General features: G+C 30.6%; 1 protein-coding gene across 1 annotated transcript in view; it reads left to right on the forward strand.

Moving 5' to 3' along the window:
- Nucleotides 1–1032: 1032 nt before the first annotated feature.
- LOC134710933 (uncharacterized) overlaps nt 1033–19206 on the forward strand; it is a 72933-nt gene continuing 54759 nt past the window's right edge. Inside the window, exons 1-13 of the mRNA XM_063571352.1 lie at nt 1033–1126; nt 1527–1628; nt 4888–5129; nt 6466–6764; nt 8665–8945; nt 10181–10398; nt 10751–10952; nt 12296–12346; nt 12600–12824; nt 14345–14353; nt 15079–15144; nt 15358–15582; nt 19116–19151. Of these exons, the coding sequence (XP_063427422.1) occupies nt 4890–5129; nt 6466–6764; nt 8665–8945; nt 10181–10398; nt 10751–10952; nt 12296–12346; nt 12600–12824; nt 14345–14353; nt 15079–15144; nt 15358–15582; nt 19116–19151 (1852 nt within the window). The 5' untranslated portion in view covers nt 1033–1126; nt 1527–1628; nt 4888–4889. The remainder of the gene's footprint in view (nt 1127–1526; nt 1629–4887; nt 5130–6465; nt 6765–8664; nt 8946–10180; nt 10399–10750; nt 10953–12295; nt 12347–12599; nt 12825–14344; nt 14354–15078; nt 15145–15357; nt 15583–19115; nt 19152–19206) is intronic.

Below are 19206 nucleotides of genomic sequence, written 5' to 3' on the forward strand. Positions count from 1 at the left end.
TATAACTGTGTCAAGTACTAAGGCTGGGTTCAGTTTTCCGCCTGCACATTGTTCTCTAATTTTGTCTTCATCTCTAAATGGTGAGTCAAACATTCGGAATGAAAGACGGTTGATGCTATACTAAAATAACTTCTCGTTTTCAACTTTTTTTCTTTTTTTGTACTGTAGATTGGTGCTATCAGACGAGAAAACGACTGTACACTTGAAGAGAAGTGCTTGCCAGGTGGTGAGATGGAAGAAGTTTGGAAAAATGAAGGGTGTCATGAAAATGGATGGTGTGTTGTCAAAAAGGGCAATTATGTATGTGAATGCAAAGCTAATTATCGTGGAGATGGTCGGGAAAAGTGTGATGGTAAAAATAATTTAGATAATGGTGTTTTTGTTGCTATGTTGTTTTCCTCTTTTAGGTGTTTTAGGATGTGTTTCCTTTGGTTTTATTTTGTAGCCCGGATTTGTTTTTACTTAATGGATTTATGATTATTGTAAAGCTGTACACGACTGTTGTTTTTATCATAATGCTTGGAAACTAAGTGTGCATTATTGACATCAGCATTTCTGTCTAAAAATTAACTAAATAATTAAACTAGCCTAATTAGTTATTTTTTAATCCTTTTTTTCATCGATTTCTGTCAAAAGTTGAAAATTACATTAATAGTTGATGGATCAAGTTTTGGATTATGGATTATTTTGGAAACCAAGAAGGCGTTTGTCAAGGTTTAATGTATGACCTGCTGAAATAGTTTGAAAACTCATAATAACATGTGCTTTCATTTTATAGAAATCCCAGCTGCGTGTGTAAAGAACGAGAAAGTCAATCCTAGATCAAGGCGCTGTAAACCTCATAGAAAGAACAAAAGGATTTTAGTGTGTACAATCAAGAGTGCTGAAAAAATTATGAATGTCGAAGTATCTGTAAAAAGTAGAAAGAAAAAGGCAAATAAAAGAAACAAGAAAGGAAAAGGAAAGAAAAACAAAAAAGAAAGTAAAAAAAGGAAAAGAGCAGAGCAGAGAAGAAGAAGAAATCGTCGTAACAAATGTAGAGTTGTCGGCAAATTAAGAAAAAACAGGTTTTTAACCAGAGGAAACTGTAGAAGAGCAATATTTCAAGTCACATATTTATCAAAAGGTAAGAATTAATATTATTGTTTACCATCGTAAATACATATAAGAAGTTGATTGCAATAATCATACAAGATATCCTTGATAAACTAATGTACTTTGTGTATAAGGATTTTTTCATTTTCGAAAGAAATATTTCACTTGATTATACATCTGCAGCTACACGTTTTCTCTTTGTTAAGCACAATGCGATTTTGTATTCGTTTTTAAAACTCATGGCAACGCTTTGCATTATTTTTAAATTGAACAAATTTTAGTCAAAACTATGACATGTCTGTTGTATCATTACCGTTTTTAGTTTTAAGTACATAGTTATACTGTATGCAATGTGTTCTTTTAGTTTCTTGTTTTGATAGTTTACTTATTCATACTCTTCTTATCATTATAAACATATATATTTCGTGTAGCCGGAAACTGTGAAAATGATTGCGGGGAAAATGCCGTTCTCAGAAAAGGAAAATGTAGATGTCCAAAAGGCTATACAGGAGATCCAAAGAAAAAATGCTCAAGTACGTAAATTTATAGCAGTTTTATCCTTTAATATAAACATTTCAGAAATAGTTACGATGTATAATTCATGAGATACATAAACATACGTTGTGCTCATTTGAGTTATGGTATACAATGTAATTATATTCTGATGTCAGTATCATGAATCCATGATCCATTTTTAGAAAAGGTGTGTGCAGTCAAATATTACATTTAACGAAATAGACAACAACATGAGATATGTATTTGGTGTTCAGTCTACCAGCGTACGAAATAAAAAAATAAAAAAACTGTGATAATTCTGACTTGGTTTTATAATTTTCTGACAAAAATTGAGAGTTAAAACTTGTTTTATAAATGGCTTCACCTTTCACCTTGATGACGTTTGTTTATAGTGGCGTCATGTCAACAAAAAAAAGGTACTTTGAACTAAAATGGTTTACTTTTATTAATTGTTACTTGATGAAGAGTTGTTTCATTGACGCTCCTATCACATCTTCTTTTATCTATATAACCCCAAACGTTCATAATTGTTTAACGTGATTAAGCGGCAATCCAGTAACCACAATTGTGTAAAAATACATAACACACATACAAAACAACTGACTTAAAAATGAAACAAATATACAAATAAAATACTTTGTGGTTAATAGTATTCATGGTATAGTACATGTAATACGGTATACAATTTTACGTTGACATGTGAAAACAAAGGTAAAATTAATGAAAAAGACCACTTTAAAAACTTAATGTGTCCAACTAATACCATTTTGATATTACCGGTTTTTACTAAACTGACAGCAAACAGATGATAACGAAACATCAAGTCTTTGTTTGTTCCACTTATATTTATCGGTTTAGTTCTTGAAGATTTGCCACATTAATTACAGCACATGAAGACAGTATTTCGTTAGTCAATATCTACTAAGCTATTTACCTCGCCTGTTTTTTTTTTCAATTGTTAAAATTGAAGACCAAGTCGAATTCGACGTAGTTCTTAGAAACCTTCATGTTTGTCTTATTCAAATTCAGCTTGATATTAGCCTGCATTGAATGCCCAAATATAAAGAAACAGGAAAGCCGAAACATTGCATGTCTTGACAAACTTCAAATTTGCTACATCATACCTAGTGAATATATATGAGTGGAAAATTATGTTCATTGTCCCTGAGGTGTAACTGCTGCCATAAGGCATAGCAGAGAACAAAAGTTGTATCCGAGAGGTCCGTTGACTTAATATTTACCAAATATCCACTCAATAAGTGTTTTGTTATACCGAAAGAAACAACTGACACAAGGTAATGCCTGAACGACACAGCTGACCGACATTCATTTTTACATTTGTAACAGACCGAGGACCCAATTAATTGCAATTATCCCAATATTTGTGGTGGGGTCGGGGTGGGGGATTAGGACATCTATCGGGACTCCGGAATCGGGTGTTTTTAAGCTCGGGATTTCGCCATTGATCCTTTCGGGATCCGAGAAGTCTTTTTACTAATTTCGGGATGTCGGGATTTATAATAAAGGCAACAGTAGTATACCGCTGTTCAAAACTCATAAATCCATGGACAAAAAACAAAATCGGGGTAACAAACCAAAACCGAGCGAAACGCATTAAATATAAGAGGAGAACAACGACACAACACCGAAACGCAACACACACAGAAACAGACCAATCATCAGAGAAAACACCACGAGAATAACAAATGTAACATGATAACCAAATACATGAATTTGGGATAGACAAGTACCATGCCACGTCTTATCTCAATATCTCAAAAATAAGAGAAAACACAAACGACTCAACGTTAAAATGCAACACAAAGATAAACGAACAATATAATAACAATGACCATCTTCCTGACTTGGTACAGGACACTTTTAAAGGGGAATAAAAGTGGTGGGTTGAACCTGGTTTTAAGGCATGCCAAACCTCGCACTTTAATGGCAAAGTTAAATATAACATTGAAATGACAACATAATATTACAGGACTACAATACCAATAAATAGGAGAACATATTAGACACGGAAAAACATGATTAATAGATAACAAAAAGCATCAGGTTTAAAATTCAATACGCCAAAAACGCGCTTTGTCCACACAAGACTCACCTGTGACGCCCAGATATAAAAGATCGAAAGTGAAAAAAGTACAAAGTTGTACAGCACTGAAGATCAAAAGTTGAAAAGGTTTCGCAAAATACGGCATTGTTTTTATGCCCGGGATAAGAACATTCTTATTATATAGAACAATTCATGCTATTGCAAACAGTAAATTTTATCAAATGAATATGAAAGAGATATACACAAAGAAACTAAAGTATTAACTAATTACAGAAAACTAAACCTGAATACATAACGCCTAGATATAAAAGATCGAACGTGAAAAAGGTACAAAGTTGTACAACACTGAAGATCAAAAGTTGAAAAGGTTTTGACAAATACGGCATTGTTTTTTATGCACGGGATAAGAACATCCTTATTATATAGAATACTTAATGCTATTGCAAACAGTTAATTTTAACAAATGAATATGAAAGAGATATACATAATGAAACTGAAATATTAACTAATTATAGAAAACTAAACCCAAGTTTATCACAAAATAGACACACATCCGAATCAGTCCAGGCGTCAACGTAATTTTAAAAATTGTGACGTCACATACGATGGCGAAAAGGCAGAAATGTTATGCCACATTTGAATTTATGAAATTTAGAAACAGCATGACGTCACATATGAAAAACTATCATTCCAAAATGAGATAGAATTAGGATTGATTTAGAACTAAATACTGATAATTCATTTAAACAAAATGCATATTGCAATACTTATTAATAGCAATTAACTGTAATATATATATATATGTCCAGTTTGTTATGAATCCAACTTCAAACTTTAAATTCTTTATGTTCGGGACCTCTGGACTTCATATTCTTAAGCCCAGGATTTCGGGATCAAGACCTCTCTGACCCAAACCCCCCAATATTCAAATAACAAGCGGGCAGCTTTAAAGCTATATAACTGTTCAAGTTTATTTGTATGTTCGAACGACTCTGGAATCGATGTAAATAATTGAGATGAATTCCATAGTCTTAGCTGTACTTTTTTTCCATGATTGTTTTTTCTCAATGTACTTCTACTGCGTTCCTTATTTGGCCTTTTAATTTCTTAGTCATGCATCACTGATGAAACTTTTGTAGGCGCTACTTACGTACAAAATTTCATATTCCGGTATAGCTGATTTTAATTACCATGTTCGACCTTTTTTTCAGAAATGTGTAGATGTGTATCCGCTGGAGATCCTCATATACGAACAACAGATGGCGCCATGCTTCATGTGATGGGTGTTTGTAAATATATTTTGTCCGCACTGAAAGATACCACAGATCCTTGTGCCTACACTGTTGAAACAACAACAGAAAAACGTAATTCAAGACCTGTCTCTTATAACAAGAGGGTAGATTTTACAATTGGAAACGTTGTTTATAGTATTTTGAAAGGAAGTGACGTTATGGTAAGTCAACTAAAATAATTATTCGGTGAAAATGGCATGGCAGAAAGGTAAGGCAAATATAGTGTGTATAGGTTATTGTATATTTTAGTCGAACCAAAAAATAAATGAATGTGTCAAAAGTCTATCACAATGTAAATGCATCAAAAATATTTTCAGATTCCATCGCAAATGAGTTCTAAATGGAATTATATATTTCTTAGATGACAACGGATATGTTTCACTTGTTGTTTTAAAATACGTTGCCATTGTACTTTCTCGAATATGACCTATCAAATAGTACTTATAACCATATTGTAATTTATTAAGATCAGCAACATGACAAATTTCATATGTGAAGTAGATTAGTTTATCCTTCTGGAGCATACAGGACAAACTCCGTTGTTGTTTTTGGGTTTTTTCTTTGCTTTGTTCTTGACGCTCCGTCTTCTTCAGTTTTTCTTTTGTGTTTTAAAAACTGTTGTTTTTATGTGGTCGGTATTACTTTTGTTTTTCAATGTAATTACTAGTCAATTTTCGGTTTATGCGTTGAAATGTTCCATTGGTATCCCAATCTATTTTGAGAAACATTCCACTCCAATCTTGAATAATGTTTTACATCTTTGTATAGGATATATGTTTTATTTGTTATTTAGATGAACTATTTATCAGTAACTGCAAGTTATCTCAGATATTAACTTTGTGTTCTTTTGTTATTTTTGTTAGAGATGTTTAAATGTCGTTGACGTATGGTCTGTGTTTGTGTTAGATGTTTTTCAGTTTTGTTACGATGTATCTGTTGAGTGTAACCTTTTCAACTGTTGTTTAAATGTAGTTCGTACTGTGTCCTCTGACACCACTCTTCCACATAAAGGGAGGGCGGAGCGACCACAGACAAGCATAACCCTGCTATATGTGTAATGTGCATGTCTCAAGTAAAGAATTTGTAGTTAAGTGGTTGTCATTTGTTTATGTATATCAGATGATTTTCGGTATTTGTTTGATGATATTTTAAGTCGTCAGTTTTCTCAATTGAACTATTTCATGTTTTTTATGTCTGCCTGTTCTATAGCTGTCTATACTATATTGCTTTTCCGCATTCATGAAAGCAATGCAGTTATACTAATAATTGCTTACTATCACTTCATTTGAACTATAGTAGATATTTGTCTCATTAGCAATTATACAACATCTCTATTTTCACGTATCTTGCAAACGTGTCGTTTTTGTAAATTGGGAGATGGGATATATATCCTTTTACGGAAATTTCAGATAATGTAAACACAAAATGTTGAAACAAAATTACAAATAACTTTCACAGAAATAAAACAATAAAAAAAATGATATCTTGATTTAACAGATTGATGGACAAATGGTCGGTGTGCCACAAAATCTTGATGCAGAGAATATAGTTATTACAAGGGAAGAAAGATCTATTGTGATACGTCATACCAAATGTGAAATTGATGTAAGTTATGATGGTAGACATAAAATAATGATTCAAGCTCCATTTAGTACATACAGTGGTCGTGTTACTGGAATGTGTGGAAATTGCAACAGCGATAAAGAAGATGACTATATGGACGGTGACGGAAATCTTGCTAAACCACGTGTACTGCATTATCGATTAGGGCAAAAATGGAAATCACCAGGTGAAAGGTAAGTTTTTCACATATTTCAAAAATTATGGAAATGAAAAACTAGTAACGCCTTCAAATTACAATCAAGCCTTCACGCAAAGAAATGTAAAACATCACGTAGGGTGTATTTAAGTTTATATTTTATAGGCAACATTAGTTTACCGATGTTCTAAACAACTTCGTACTTTATTTGGCCTTTTAAACATTTTTGAATTCGAGCTTGTGTCTTTTGTAAACAAAACGCGCGTCTGGCGTATATACAAATTTAGGCCTGGTGTCTATGCTGAGAATATTAATTTCTTACACCAAACGCCATACTGTATAGTTCGGATCAACATCTGGTAAAAAGCAATATTCTAAACCAAACCTGAAAGAATAACAACTCTTATGATCAGTTTCAGATATTGACTAAACATGTCAAGTTTTATATTTCTTTCCCCTTTTCTTACATTTTTGTTCCATCAAAAACAAACATCACATTTACAACTGATCATTAAATGGCAAATCAATCTCAATGTGTTAAAAAGACTTGTATGAGAGTTTGTTGATCCAATGAAAGTGAAGATGAAAAGATGTTTTTAGTTTAATAAAAACTATTTAGTTTCGATGATTAAAAAAACCGGACGGACCCTTTTAAGATCCTAGAAATAAACAGCAACAAAACACAAAAAGAGATCGAAAAATGTTAAGAAGTCATCTAAGGTTTATTCGTTTTATGTTGAACTTCCTGAATTTCAAAAAATATTCTGAAAAAAGCAGTCATAATTTTTTTTTAAACTTTCTTCCGAAATTTTTCATTTGCATGTTAATTCTTAATAACAGAATAAGGTAAAGCGATTTTCCAATAGCATTTCTATAAAAGTCCTCCATATCTTGATATTTTTGTGTACGCAGTTAATTAGCTTTTGCTCAATAAACACTCTTAATATTATATTCAAGAACTTCTAGTATAATAATAATCTGCGAGACAATAACAATTTAGTTATTATGACATTTTTACAGAAAATGGACTAGCTTCACAACATCTGGAAAGTAGTCAACATATAAAATGTATGGGTAAATAACTGAGATCACGCCTCATGCTATTCTTTATGAGTTTGTTTTCTGAAACTTTACATTATAGACTAAAAAGATAAGCAAATAAGCACCCAAACTGCAGAAGGTTATAGAAGTCATGATAGTAACATGATATGTCTCTTTTATTTACAAACAAGAATGTGTCAATAGACCATGAATGACAAACTTGCACTATCATTGTTTATGTTAAATAAAATTGGAGTCCAAACTCAAATTTTGGCATTCTAATTAGAAATATCATGCTATCGGGAACACGTGAAATAAATTTCAAGTTGATAAAACTTCAACTTCACCAAAAACTACCTTAACCAAACATTTTAACCAGGACTTGCAGTCATAAAACTTTCGAGCATGATTTTTGTACTCAGACTCGAGAAACAACCAATCAAAATGATGGATGATTTCATGTTTCGAGCATGATTTTTGTGCTCCGAACACTGAGCAAGGTTTTATGACTTCAACCCCTGAACTGGAACAGACGAACGAACAGACGAATGAATGGATGGATGAACGAACGCATTGACCAAAACACATAATGCCCCTCAGTGGAGCATATAAATTGTCCAGTTGAAATAAGAAACAAACTACAGCAAATATGACGTAGCAAGTACGCTGAAAAAAAACGTTTTTATTTAATTTTATACCAATGAAGGTCAATTGATCATGGTTGTTTTTAAAATTTGTAAGACCTTTTTTGCAATATTTGACATCAATTACTTAAATAAATAACTAAGACACTGCTAGTTTTATTTTGTTTCGCATTGAAATTGATATTCATTTATATAAATATATCAAGGAAAAATAGTCAAAAGTAACTTAAATGAAAGCTATGTTTATTTAAGTTGTCAAGATGAACAACCTCTGGCTACGTGTCCTGACAAAGCAACAAAAGAAGCTGAAAAAATGGATAAGTGTGGACTGCTCAATTCTAAAAATGGTCTATTCAAAGAAGCTTTTGACGAAGGTTTTGACCTGTCGGGTTATTATGGAAGCTGTGTATTTGATGTCTGTGAAAACCTCGACTTAAATTTACACTGTCAAATACTTGAAGATGCTGTTTATACTGCTAGCCAGTCTGAAATAAGAATTGATCTTGTGAAGTGGAGAGAACTTACAAATTGTCGTAAGTTTGATATTAACTGCATTATTCCTAATTTTGTTTAATGGACCTTTTTGTCTTTAATTTCTGTATATGCTGATCTCTATTTCTGGATGGTATATTAAACACTCATTATCATATATAGCAAAGTTTATTAAAAAAATAACTTTCAAAAAACATTCCTTATGAGAATATTACATAAAAGGAAAATAAAAAACATTTAACTCCCAGGAATACAGAAAGACTATGAAACTCTTTATATTATAGCAAATTATTCAATACGATGAGTAACGGTTTCTTTTGTCAATTTGTTCCTGTAGTATATACTTTCATTGAGGTTTTGAATTTAAGTATTTGTTTTTAGCATTCTTTATGGAGATAAACCCAAAATAGCACATGCCCAATATTTTATAAAGTGCTTCGTTGTTATTGACTATTTATTGTCGTCTTTTTAATTGAACAAAATAAGTATTTTTTTTCTAGACAAAACAGCATATTACTTCAAACAAAGCATTTTTAACACTTGATTCTTTTTGAGAGTAATTTTTAACATAGTATGATTTATTCTTTAAAACTACTGAATGATGATGGTCAACCGTGTGCACAAGCGTTTTAAGTTAAGTAGTTTTATTTGATAAATATGATAATATACAAAATGGGTAGATTTGTTAGTGATACAAGTTAAGTGAATCTCAATAGAAAATCTATTGCAGAGAATGTGGCTTGAATGCATGAAAGTAAAACTGAGCAAAAGCTTGATAAATCCTTTAACAGATAAGGTTTTAAATATTGTTGTAATGCGTTGCTTATAATGCGCAGAAATGCCGGATGTAATTTTTGTACGGGATGTTAATTTTACTAGTAAAACGCTTAAATAGATATCGATTTAGAAAAATGATAATTTGTTTAATGTCAAACTCAAACCAAAAAAAACGACGCCAAAAGTATATATTTGATTAAATGTTCTTTTTTAGCTCTTACATGTGATAAAAAAAATATTATGAAATCTGATCGATAAGAAAGAGACAATAAACTTAACGATATAAACTAAAATAATTGCATAAACTCCGAAATAATTAAGCAAATCGTAAGTCGTATAAGCGTACATGCTTTAATAAATCGTGCAATTGTACAGAATAAAAATGTCCATAGCACGTTATTATAAAGATGAATTATTACAAATCGTATTTAAAAAAAAACGGAAACAAAAATTGTGGAATAAATTATCAATAGTATTATATTTAATGGCTTTATTCCAGCTTTGAAATGCGATACAACATTTGTGGAATCTGACAAAGTTACCTGTATTCCGAGTTGTATGGATACTGAGGCAGATAAAAGTTCCGAATGTTCCACAGCTCCATATAAAGGGTGCACATGTGCATCTGGAAAAGTTGAAAAAGATGACAGCTGTGTAGATTTAGCTGAATGTAGGGCTTGTTCCATTGATATAGACACACGCAATGTGAATGTGTTTGTAAGTGTTAAATCAGTCTAGATGTAAAATATAAATAAATTAACATTAAAAGACAAAAGTCCTATATGCTTCTTTCATATTCCGTTTCGTCAACGGGGTTTTCACTTCAAAGGGTTTCTAATTCTGCATTCAACCGACTAGCCTTCAAAACCAACCAATTGATAGGTAGCAAATGTTCGGGTTTGGTTATCACAAACTTATCTCGTATCATCATGTTGACGATCTTCTCCAAAATCATTGAAAGATAAAGATCTCTGAATTTAAAAAAAAAAGAGTTATACCTCTCAGGATAAAGAATATTGAGCATGTTTAAATAAATGTAAATTACTGCATTGCTACTTCGTTGTTACAGGTTGGTGACACATATCCATATCAATCTGAATGTGGTAATTATCAGCAATGTGTTGATAAAGATGGTGAACAAGCTCTTATCGAAAAAACTGATGTTAAATGCACTGGGGAAAAACAAGAGTGTAGAATGGAAGACGGAACTATGAAATGCATGTGTGTTGAAGGATTTGAACAAGATATTGATGATCCTTCCAAATGTATAGGTACGTTTCAAAGTTATGTTATTTAGACCATTTTTGCATCTGACGTTCTGTACGTTCCTTATATTGGAAAACGTGTTTTTTTTTAACTTATTTACGACAAAACGACACTTTGAAATCTAATTCAATATTTATGTTGGTAGTGTTCTCATCTGTTAAGACTGTAAACTACATTTTCTCTTTTTAAAGCTTATTAGAACATTTAAATCGAACACAACCAAATAATTATTGTTTCTTACAGTGACTTGACTGTTAGTGTTGATCTCCACCTATTGCAACTTATTCAAAATTCTGACCAAATTGCAATTTGTTTCATAAAATCAAATTGTTTAACTGGTCAGAAATTTGAACTTACTGCTGCAGAAAACCACAGCCAAGTCATGAAAGTGCAGGGTGATAAAAAAAAACATACTTACAATCCTTTAAGACTTTAACTCCACTTTAAAGATGTTGTGACACAATCAGTTTATCAGTTTGTATAGGTATATTAAAGTAATTTCCATGCTGAAAGAACTGTTATTATTTTGAATTGCTATAAACATGTCCAAACTAAGCTTTCATATAGTTTTTCTTTCTAAAAGTATTCTATATTCATAAGAATCAGACATAATGTGAATTAACACATTTCATATTCAGTAAAATATGTGTAAAATTGCAATATGTTTGTAGCAAGTTTCCATGGGGAGATAATATTTTTTTGCTTTCAAAAAGTCTGTATTCAAAAGAGTAATATTTGAGGTTATCTCCCCGTGGGAATAACTGAATATATGATGTTTTATTTAAAACAATATCTGATTCTTATCAATATAGAATACTTTTAGTACTCATTCAGTTTAAGGGCAATATGAGGCACGCCTCTGTGTGTTGGATTTCTTCGTTGAAGACCCATGGGTTGCCTAGGGTTGTTTCTTACTATTTGGTAGAGATGTCGTCTTTTTAACAATTTAATTTCAATTCTCATTTTTATTTAGTCTTTCATATTTTATTTGCAAATTTGTCTCACAATTTGCAGAATTAATCGAAGAACTAGACTGATTGTGTATTGCTATTTTACCATTAAAAATGAAAGACTACAATAAATCTTCCTCAAATATTGCTATTTGGCATTTGTGTTTTGCGTTCCATAATTAAAAGAAAATTTAATTAATTCTGAGACTTTTTAACAAAATACAAATCATGTATCTGGTATCTTTGTTTTATTTATAAACAATTTTGATTTAATTTGAAAACTGATTTTATGAAGAAAAAATATCTTTCTTCAAATTGACAAAAGTAAGTTGCATAATTAATTGTTTTTGTCTCGTTATAATTTACATAAAGCTTAATAACTTTTTCAACTTTTACAGAAAAACCTAATCAAGAGGATCAAGCATCACCGCTAAATGAAGAGGAACCCAGTATGTATATATTTCTGTACATGCTAAGTATCAATCAACTATATATTTACTCACTTGTGTATACGAAATATTTTACTTGGTCTGACTCCATATTTTTTCAAATGAATTTTGTATTAGATCTTAATGGTATATATGATGTAGAAGAACACTGCTTCTCTTATTTCCTCGTGTTTAAGTTGAGACCTTGATGTTTCTCTTTTTTTCGAATAGCGTTAATTGAACATTAGTAAATAATACTCGCCTTTATTTACAGCTGTTCCTGCATCTTGCAAAAAAGACATAATTGTTGAATGTACAGCTAAGAGCAGAAAATGGAAGTCTTGTAAAGTCGTAGCATCGGATCTGAAGAGAGTTAGAGTCATTGAGCCTATAGAGGGTTCATGTAATGATAACGAATACAGATTAATAAAAAAGAAGAATGCCGTTCAAGTTCAAAATAAATGTTCTGGAAAATTCAAAGTCACTTATAGTATTAAAGGTAAATATTAGTTTTAAGATTATTTGTATGCATGTATCAAATCAAGACACTAATTAAGCACAAATCCAAATTTCTTATTATTTGGGTTTTGTTTAAAGTCATAAGAAACCTTAAATTAAAAAAAAATATGCATATGTTTTTTTTATAACTCAATTGATAGTTTTCATTATAAAAATTATGTACATATACTTTTTTCTGAAGAAAATTCTTTAATATGTTCATATTTAGAAGAAGTTTACTTTTGTTATTATTGCCTCCTCCAGGAAGCAATTCCCCGACATATTTTCCGTATGCTAGGTGACCTCAGTGTGACCTATCACGTAAACATCCGGTGATCGAAATAAGCATGGATGTCCTTAAAATAAACTATTATCTGATTGTACATGTTAAACACGTGCTCAATATCCATACATTTTTGGTTTATTGTTGACAAACAGGTGACACTCATTAAACTTCGGCTTCAAATCACGAACTTTAATTACCTGTCATATTTTATCAACAACAGTGACCGATTGAAAAAAATTACGATTATACGGAATTAAGCCAAAACAAATGATAAAATCGTGCACAGACGACTAAGTTTATGATGTTTGTATGCATTAGTTCAAGAATTCGAATAACATTATTTTTCAACGGTCACTCGTTTATTATGACTTTAATCAAGCAACCTTCTGTTTCCATTGGAATATATTCGCAACAAATAAAAAAAAACTTGATTAGGTTGAGTTTTTAAACTTGCATTCCATGTTTATTTAAATAACAAAGTCAAATTTTCAATTTGTTCTTTCACGATTGTGTTAATTTAAATGAAAGCAATCTTACATTATCAGTGAAGTTTTATCAAGAATGATTTATTTTGAGACAGAGATAGATATCTTTTTAAAAAACGAAAAAAGACTGATAATTATATATGTCATTTATATGCACATAGTTTAGAATATTTTATCAACGCAGCCATGAACCATGTGTCTGCGGATATTTTTCTGTATTATCATTTATTTTGTTTTGATAAAGGAAAGTAGCTCTGCTGTTAAAATGTGATTTTTTAAAAAGCCAAGCTTAATCAGTATTTAATGCACACTGTCACCATATGTTTACTATAAACCAATGATATTTCTACAAATGAATGATATGTAGGATAATCTTTGTTACACAGTGTGTCAGTGACATAATAAGATATAAACGTTCACAAAAGACTACTCTGTAGCGTGTTTATCTTTCCGACTATCAAAAGTGGTGGGTTTATTCGTTGTATGAAATATATAAATATTTGTAAAATGTTGTTATTTTGATCATTATACGTAAACGTTTATCTTAACATGTTGATTTTAAAGTGATGGCCCGATTATATAAAGGAAAACGTCTCAAATATTCAGAACATTCTCCCATTGTTCTTCGAACAATATCTGCGTCTTAACATGTGTTTTATAAGTTGACATGTGTCTTGTCAGTTAGCATGTGTCTTATCGGTTAACTTTTGTCTTATCAATTATCATGTGTCTTATCTTTTTTGTTTGCAGACTGTGAAGGTAAGCTATAAATTTAACACTTTTTGATTTTGTTCGAACCTAATAAGAGACCTTATGGAGAAGAAACTAGTAATCAACATGTTGTCAATTGATTTAATAAGTCCTGCATTATAACATTATTAGCTTCGGATTTCTTTAGATTTTAGCAATTGTGCACTTTTTGGTCAGATAGGAGTATAGGTTGTAAAAGCATTGACCAGGCACTTATTTTAGACAATGTACTTTGGTCAACGCTATTACACTCCAAACCAATTGACAAGAAGCATTAAATTCTTAAATATCACAATATGTTGCCTTGAAAAGTTGTAAAGTTAACATTCCCATTCTGTTTTGATTTTTTATTGTGACCATTTTATCAAGTCTCAGTCATTCATTTTTGCAACTGCACACACGCTTTTTAAAATGTGTACTTTGTTGAGTACTTATAAAGCAGCTTACAAGCGGTTATACACTTATAGATTACTGTTAATTAATTGCGAAAATATTAATTGGGTTTCCGCGACATCGAGCTTAAAGATAAAATTTACATCTTTTGTAGCATTGATTGTTTCTTGTTTTCATCTATAATAGAAACTCCGAATAGTTTTTTGTCTGATGATAACTTTTAATTGTTGGGAGTTGTAGTTAACAATAATATTGATGGTTACGTTCATTTTTGTCTCGTTATAAATTTGATCTAAATGTACCATAATATAAATATAAATTAAATATTTAAACATTTACAGAACCTGAACCTGAACCTGAACCTCTAACTGAAACACCAACACAAGAGGAAGAGGAAGAGGAACCAAGTATGTATATATGTCCGTACATATGCAGGGTTTAATATACTAGTAATAGTATTTCTAAAAGTTTAACTTCTTTCACTTAACCATTTGACATACTCATACAAATATAATGTATAACTACCATAATAGACAAAACAATGTGTAAACTATAACTTTAATAGATGTCAGATGTTTTCATACATAGTGCTGAATGATCTGTTATATGTTTATTTACAGCTCTTCCTGCATCTTGCAAAAAAGACGTAACAGTTGACTGTACAGCTGAAACTAAAGGGTGGAAATCTTGTAAAGTTCAAGCATCAGATCTTGAAAGAGTTGTAAGAGTTGAGCTTTTGGAAGGTTCATGTAAAAAGAAAGAATACAGATTAAGAAGGAAGCAGAATGACGTTAGAGTTAGAAATAAATGTTCTGGAAAATTTAAAGTCACATATCGTATTAAAGGTATATATTAGTTATAAAATTATATAAATGTTGCTTGATTTCAAAATAACATCCTGTAATTCATTTTGTTCTACTTATATATGAATCGTTTAGTTCAAGTCTTTAAATGTTATACGTAAGTTGCTTGATTTGAAATTTTAAAAAAATACGCCAACGATGCGTCTATTCTTATAAACATCTACACAAAAAGCTAAGATAAATATTCACAATCGGGGTTGCATCTACGTAGGTCAATAAATATTATACTTTTAACTGTAAAATAACCAAAATCGTATAAAGTAAAATAAGACACATTTTAAAACGACGTTTTAGACGTTATAAAGGACAGCACATGAATGACTGGATAATTAACTTATTTTCATAGAATTTGAAACTCACATTCCAGTGCAATATAGAAAAGGACATGAAACAGTTTGTTGATTAGACAAATGATTAACTCTAGATAAATTATGTTTGATAGTGTGCTATACTAATACTATATAAACTTAGTCAGTAAATTACATATGAGATTTGTGTGAACCTTTGATCCCATATTGAATTGTATGTCCTCGTATATATCGTATCAGGTTAATAGCTGTGTAACGAATTTATGTTTCTGATTAACTGAAATTATTATACTGAACGTTACAATGCCAAATTTTGATTGACTAACACGAGGATGTTTATTTACTCTGTCACATGGCTGAGCGGGTGAATATTTTGTTAATCTTTCTGTCCAGACCAATCAGAAATCATTTATTTGAAGGACAATGAATTGTATTAACATCAAGTAATTAAATATAATGCTTATTTTTTTTATTATTTGACTGTCAAATTAAAAAAATATAATAACCTGCCGATCTTTTGTTGTCTTTTCTAGTACCTGTAACGTTCTCAATCACGTGACGTCAAAGAAAATAAGTTAAGAAAATAGAATTAATCCTTAAAAGACAATAATGATAGGACATTCAGTATAATAAATTAAACAATACTTAGCTTCGCCGCGGTTGACAATGTTATCTCGGGGTACCAATCTGCTCTATCACCCTCTCAGCTATGTGTTATTCATATAATGTTGAATTAAACTTGTGGCTGATTATTAAAGTAATCAAATCTTCAATATAAGAAACCTACTTTTTTAAAAAGGAAAGCATCACTGATACCAACCGTGTATTAAAATAAAACACAACCGCTATCATAAGTTTTAATATACACTTTCAACATATGTTCCCTGTAAACCCATGATATTCCTACAAATAAAAAAGAGGGGCAAAAGATACCAGAGGGACAGTCAAACTCATAAATCGAAAATAAACTGACAACACCATGGCTAAAAATGAAAAAGGACAAACAAACAGTAGAACACATGACACAACATAGAAAACTAAAAAATAAGCCACACGAACACCACCAAAAACTTGGAGTGATGATATAAGTAACAGAATGCGCCCGTGACCTTATCAGAAATATACGGGGTTACAAGCACAATGTGCAACACAGTTTTCCTCCCAACTATCAATTTTTGTAAAGTTAAAAGTTATAATTCATAGAGTAAATCATTCGCAGTTGTTGTTATATTTTTCATTTAGAGTAAATGTCAACGTTTCTAATACATATTTTGTCTAAAAGCTTGAAAGAATATAATTATGTTTGTTAAAAATATAAGATAATTATAAACAACACCGTTTCGTCTTTTTAAAGAAAACTTAATCTACTACATACGGCTTGAAACATTGTATTAATATTAAACAAACCAAGCTCCCTGAATTAATATTACACGGTTTCCCCAAATTCGTTTTAATCAATGAAGTTCCTAAAAGTTTATAGGAATTCAATTGAATATGAATTTACGTTTTCATATAAATGAGGCTTCGAAATTGATTTTCGAAGGTTTCTGATTTGTAATTAACTATACGAAATGTGAAATTCCAGTATATGTAGAGGTATTGTCTTGTTTGTCATGTGATTAAGGTAAAGGTATACACATTTAGTCTTGTAATATTATGTTTCAATACTATACTAAAAATTAATTTGTCACATATCATTTTGTTTTAGACTGTAAAGGTAAGCTTTTACAATATTTATTTTTGTTAGAAGCTAATTAGACATTTTATGTAGAAGAGCTTAGTTATCAAAATGATATCAATTGAACGAATAACTAACATTATCTGCTTTGCATCTTTTTTATTTTATTTTAGCCAATTTGTAATTGTCCGCCATATAGGAGTTTAAACTCAAATGAAGTTGAATGGATTGAAACACGTTTGTCAAAGAAGTAATATTTTCTATTACAATTACCCATCAAGAACGTAACTTACTTGCAAGATGTACCTGACTTTATGACAGAAATATCTTTATAAACAGAAATATTTAAGTTAATAGTCCAGTTTTATATTTAAAAGTTAAAAGAAATAGTAAGTACAAAAATAACATTGTTGCTCTGATATCAACAGTATTTAGTCCTTATTATGTAAACATATACATATCCTTCAGGTTACCGTCAGGTTTCCCTTTTCAACAGGCAAAACATACTGTGAATTAATTTGTAAAATGAATTTTATGTCCTTCATGTTTAAGATAGTTTATAATTCAAATGAAAAAATAAAGTTGAATTTTTCACTTTTTTTTCTGACGGTTAAAGACAGAAATATTTTGAAATTTTAGTATTTAAAGAGTAATTTGTTATTTTTGTCAATATGACGGAACCATAAACAACTGAAATACAAGGTTAAACTTGCAAAAACAACTACTCATCTTGTTTCTCTTGTAGCAAGCCATGAATGTACCAGTTATTAACATTCTCTTTCTTGAGATTATGAGCTCCCTTTCTTTAGTTGAATTTACATTGGATTCTTTTTGCTTTCTTATACTTTTTTTATATGTCATTAGATTATTTTCTAGACTAAGTAAAGCATAATGTTTACAATTTATGGTGAAAATCATTGACATGATTTGTAAAAGTGTGCCAAAACTAATTCCGTTTGGAGAACAACTTTGACCACTGTTTTCAAATTTGAATTAATTCTTAAAGTTTAACTTTTGTGTTTTGAGGTATCCGCATTGTCCTCGTTTCTCCAGAAAATTGGGACGTAAAGCAACCAACAATCAATCAATCAATCCAGAAAATTGTTTTTTTCAACAAAATGTTCTCAGAAACTAACATCCAATGTAACGTATACCATATGTACTTGTCAACATTTTCTTTAATTATTGATGTGTTGTTTAACTGAAATATGTCAATTGAAATTTGTTTCCAATTGCAGCTAAAGAAAATTGAACTGCATTTTGGTTGTTTACTAAGTTATTTTTACAAACATATATCTTTATGTGATAAACATATTTACGGTTTATAATATGAAAAGACTATATTAGAATAATTCATTTTTGTTTAAACTGAAAAAAAAACACTTTCCAATATCAGCTATGTTTTGAAATTCATTGAAACGAACTTGCAAAAAAGAGTTATTTCTCATCAACGTATGGTTTTTAAATGAAAGAAAAATCCAGTACTTTTGCGAATTGATCTAAAGGGTGTATAAATGATTTTATTCCAGGCGCAAAACCAGAAAAAGAACCAAGAAATGTTAAAGGTAATATCACATTGATTTTTAAATTAAAACGTTTCATTTTATGCAATTCACTACT

Source organism: Mytilus trossulus, chromosome 3 (genome assembly GCF_036588685.1).
Source record: "Mytilus trossulus isolate FHL-02 chromosome 3, PNRI_Mtr1.1.1.hap1, whole genome shotgun sequence".
Lineage (NCBI taxonomy): Eukaryota > Metazoa > Mollusca > Bivalvia > Mytilida > Mytilidae > Mytilus > Mytilus trossulus.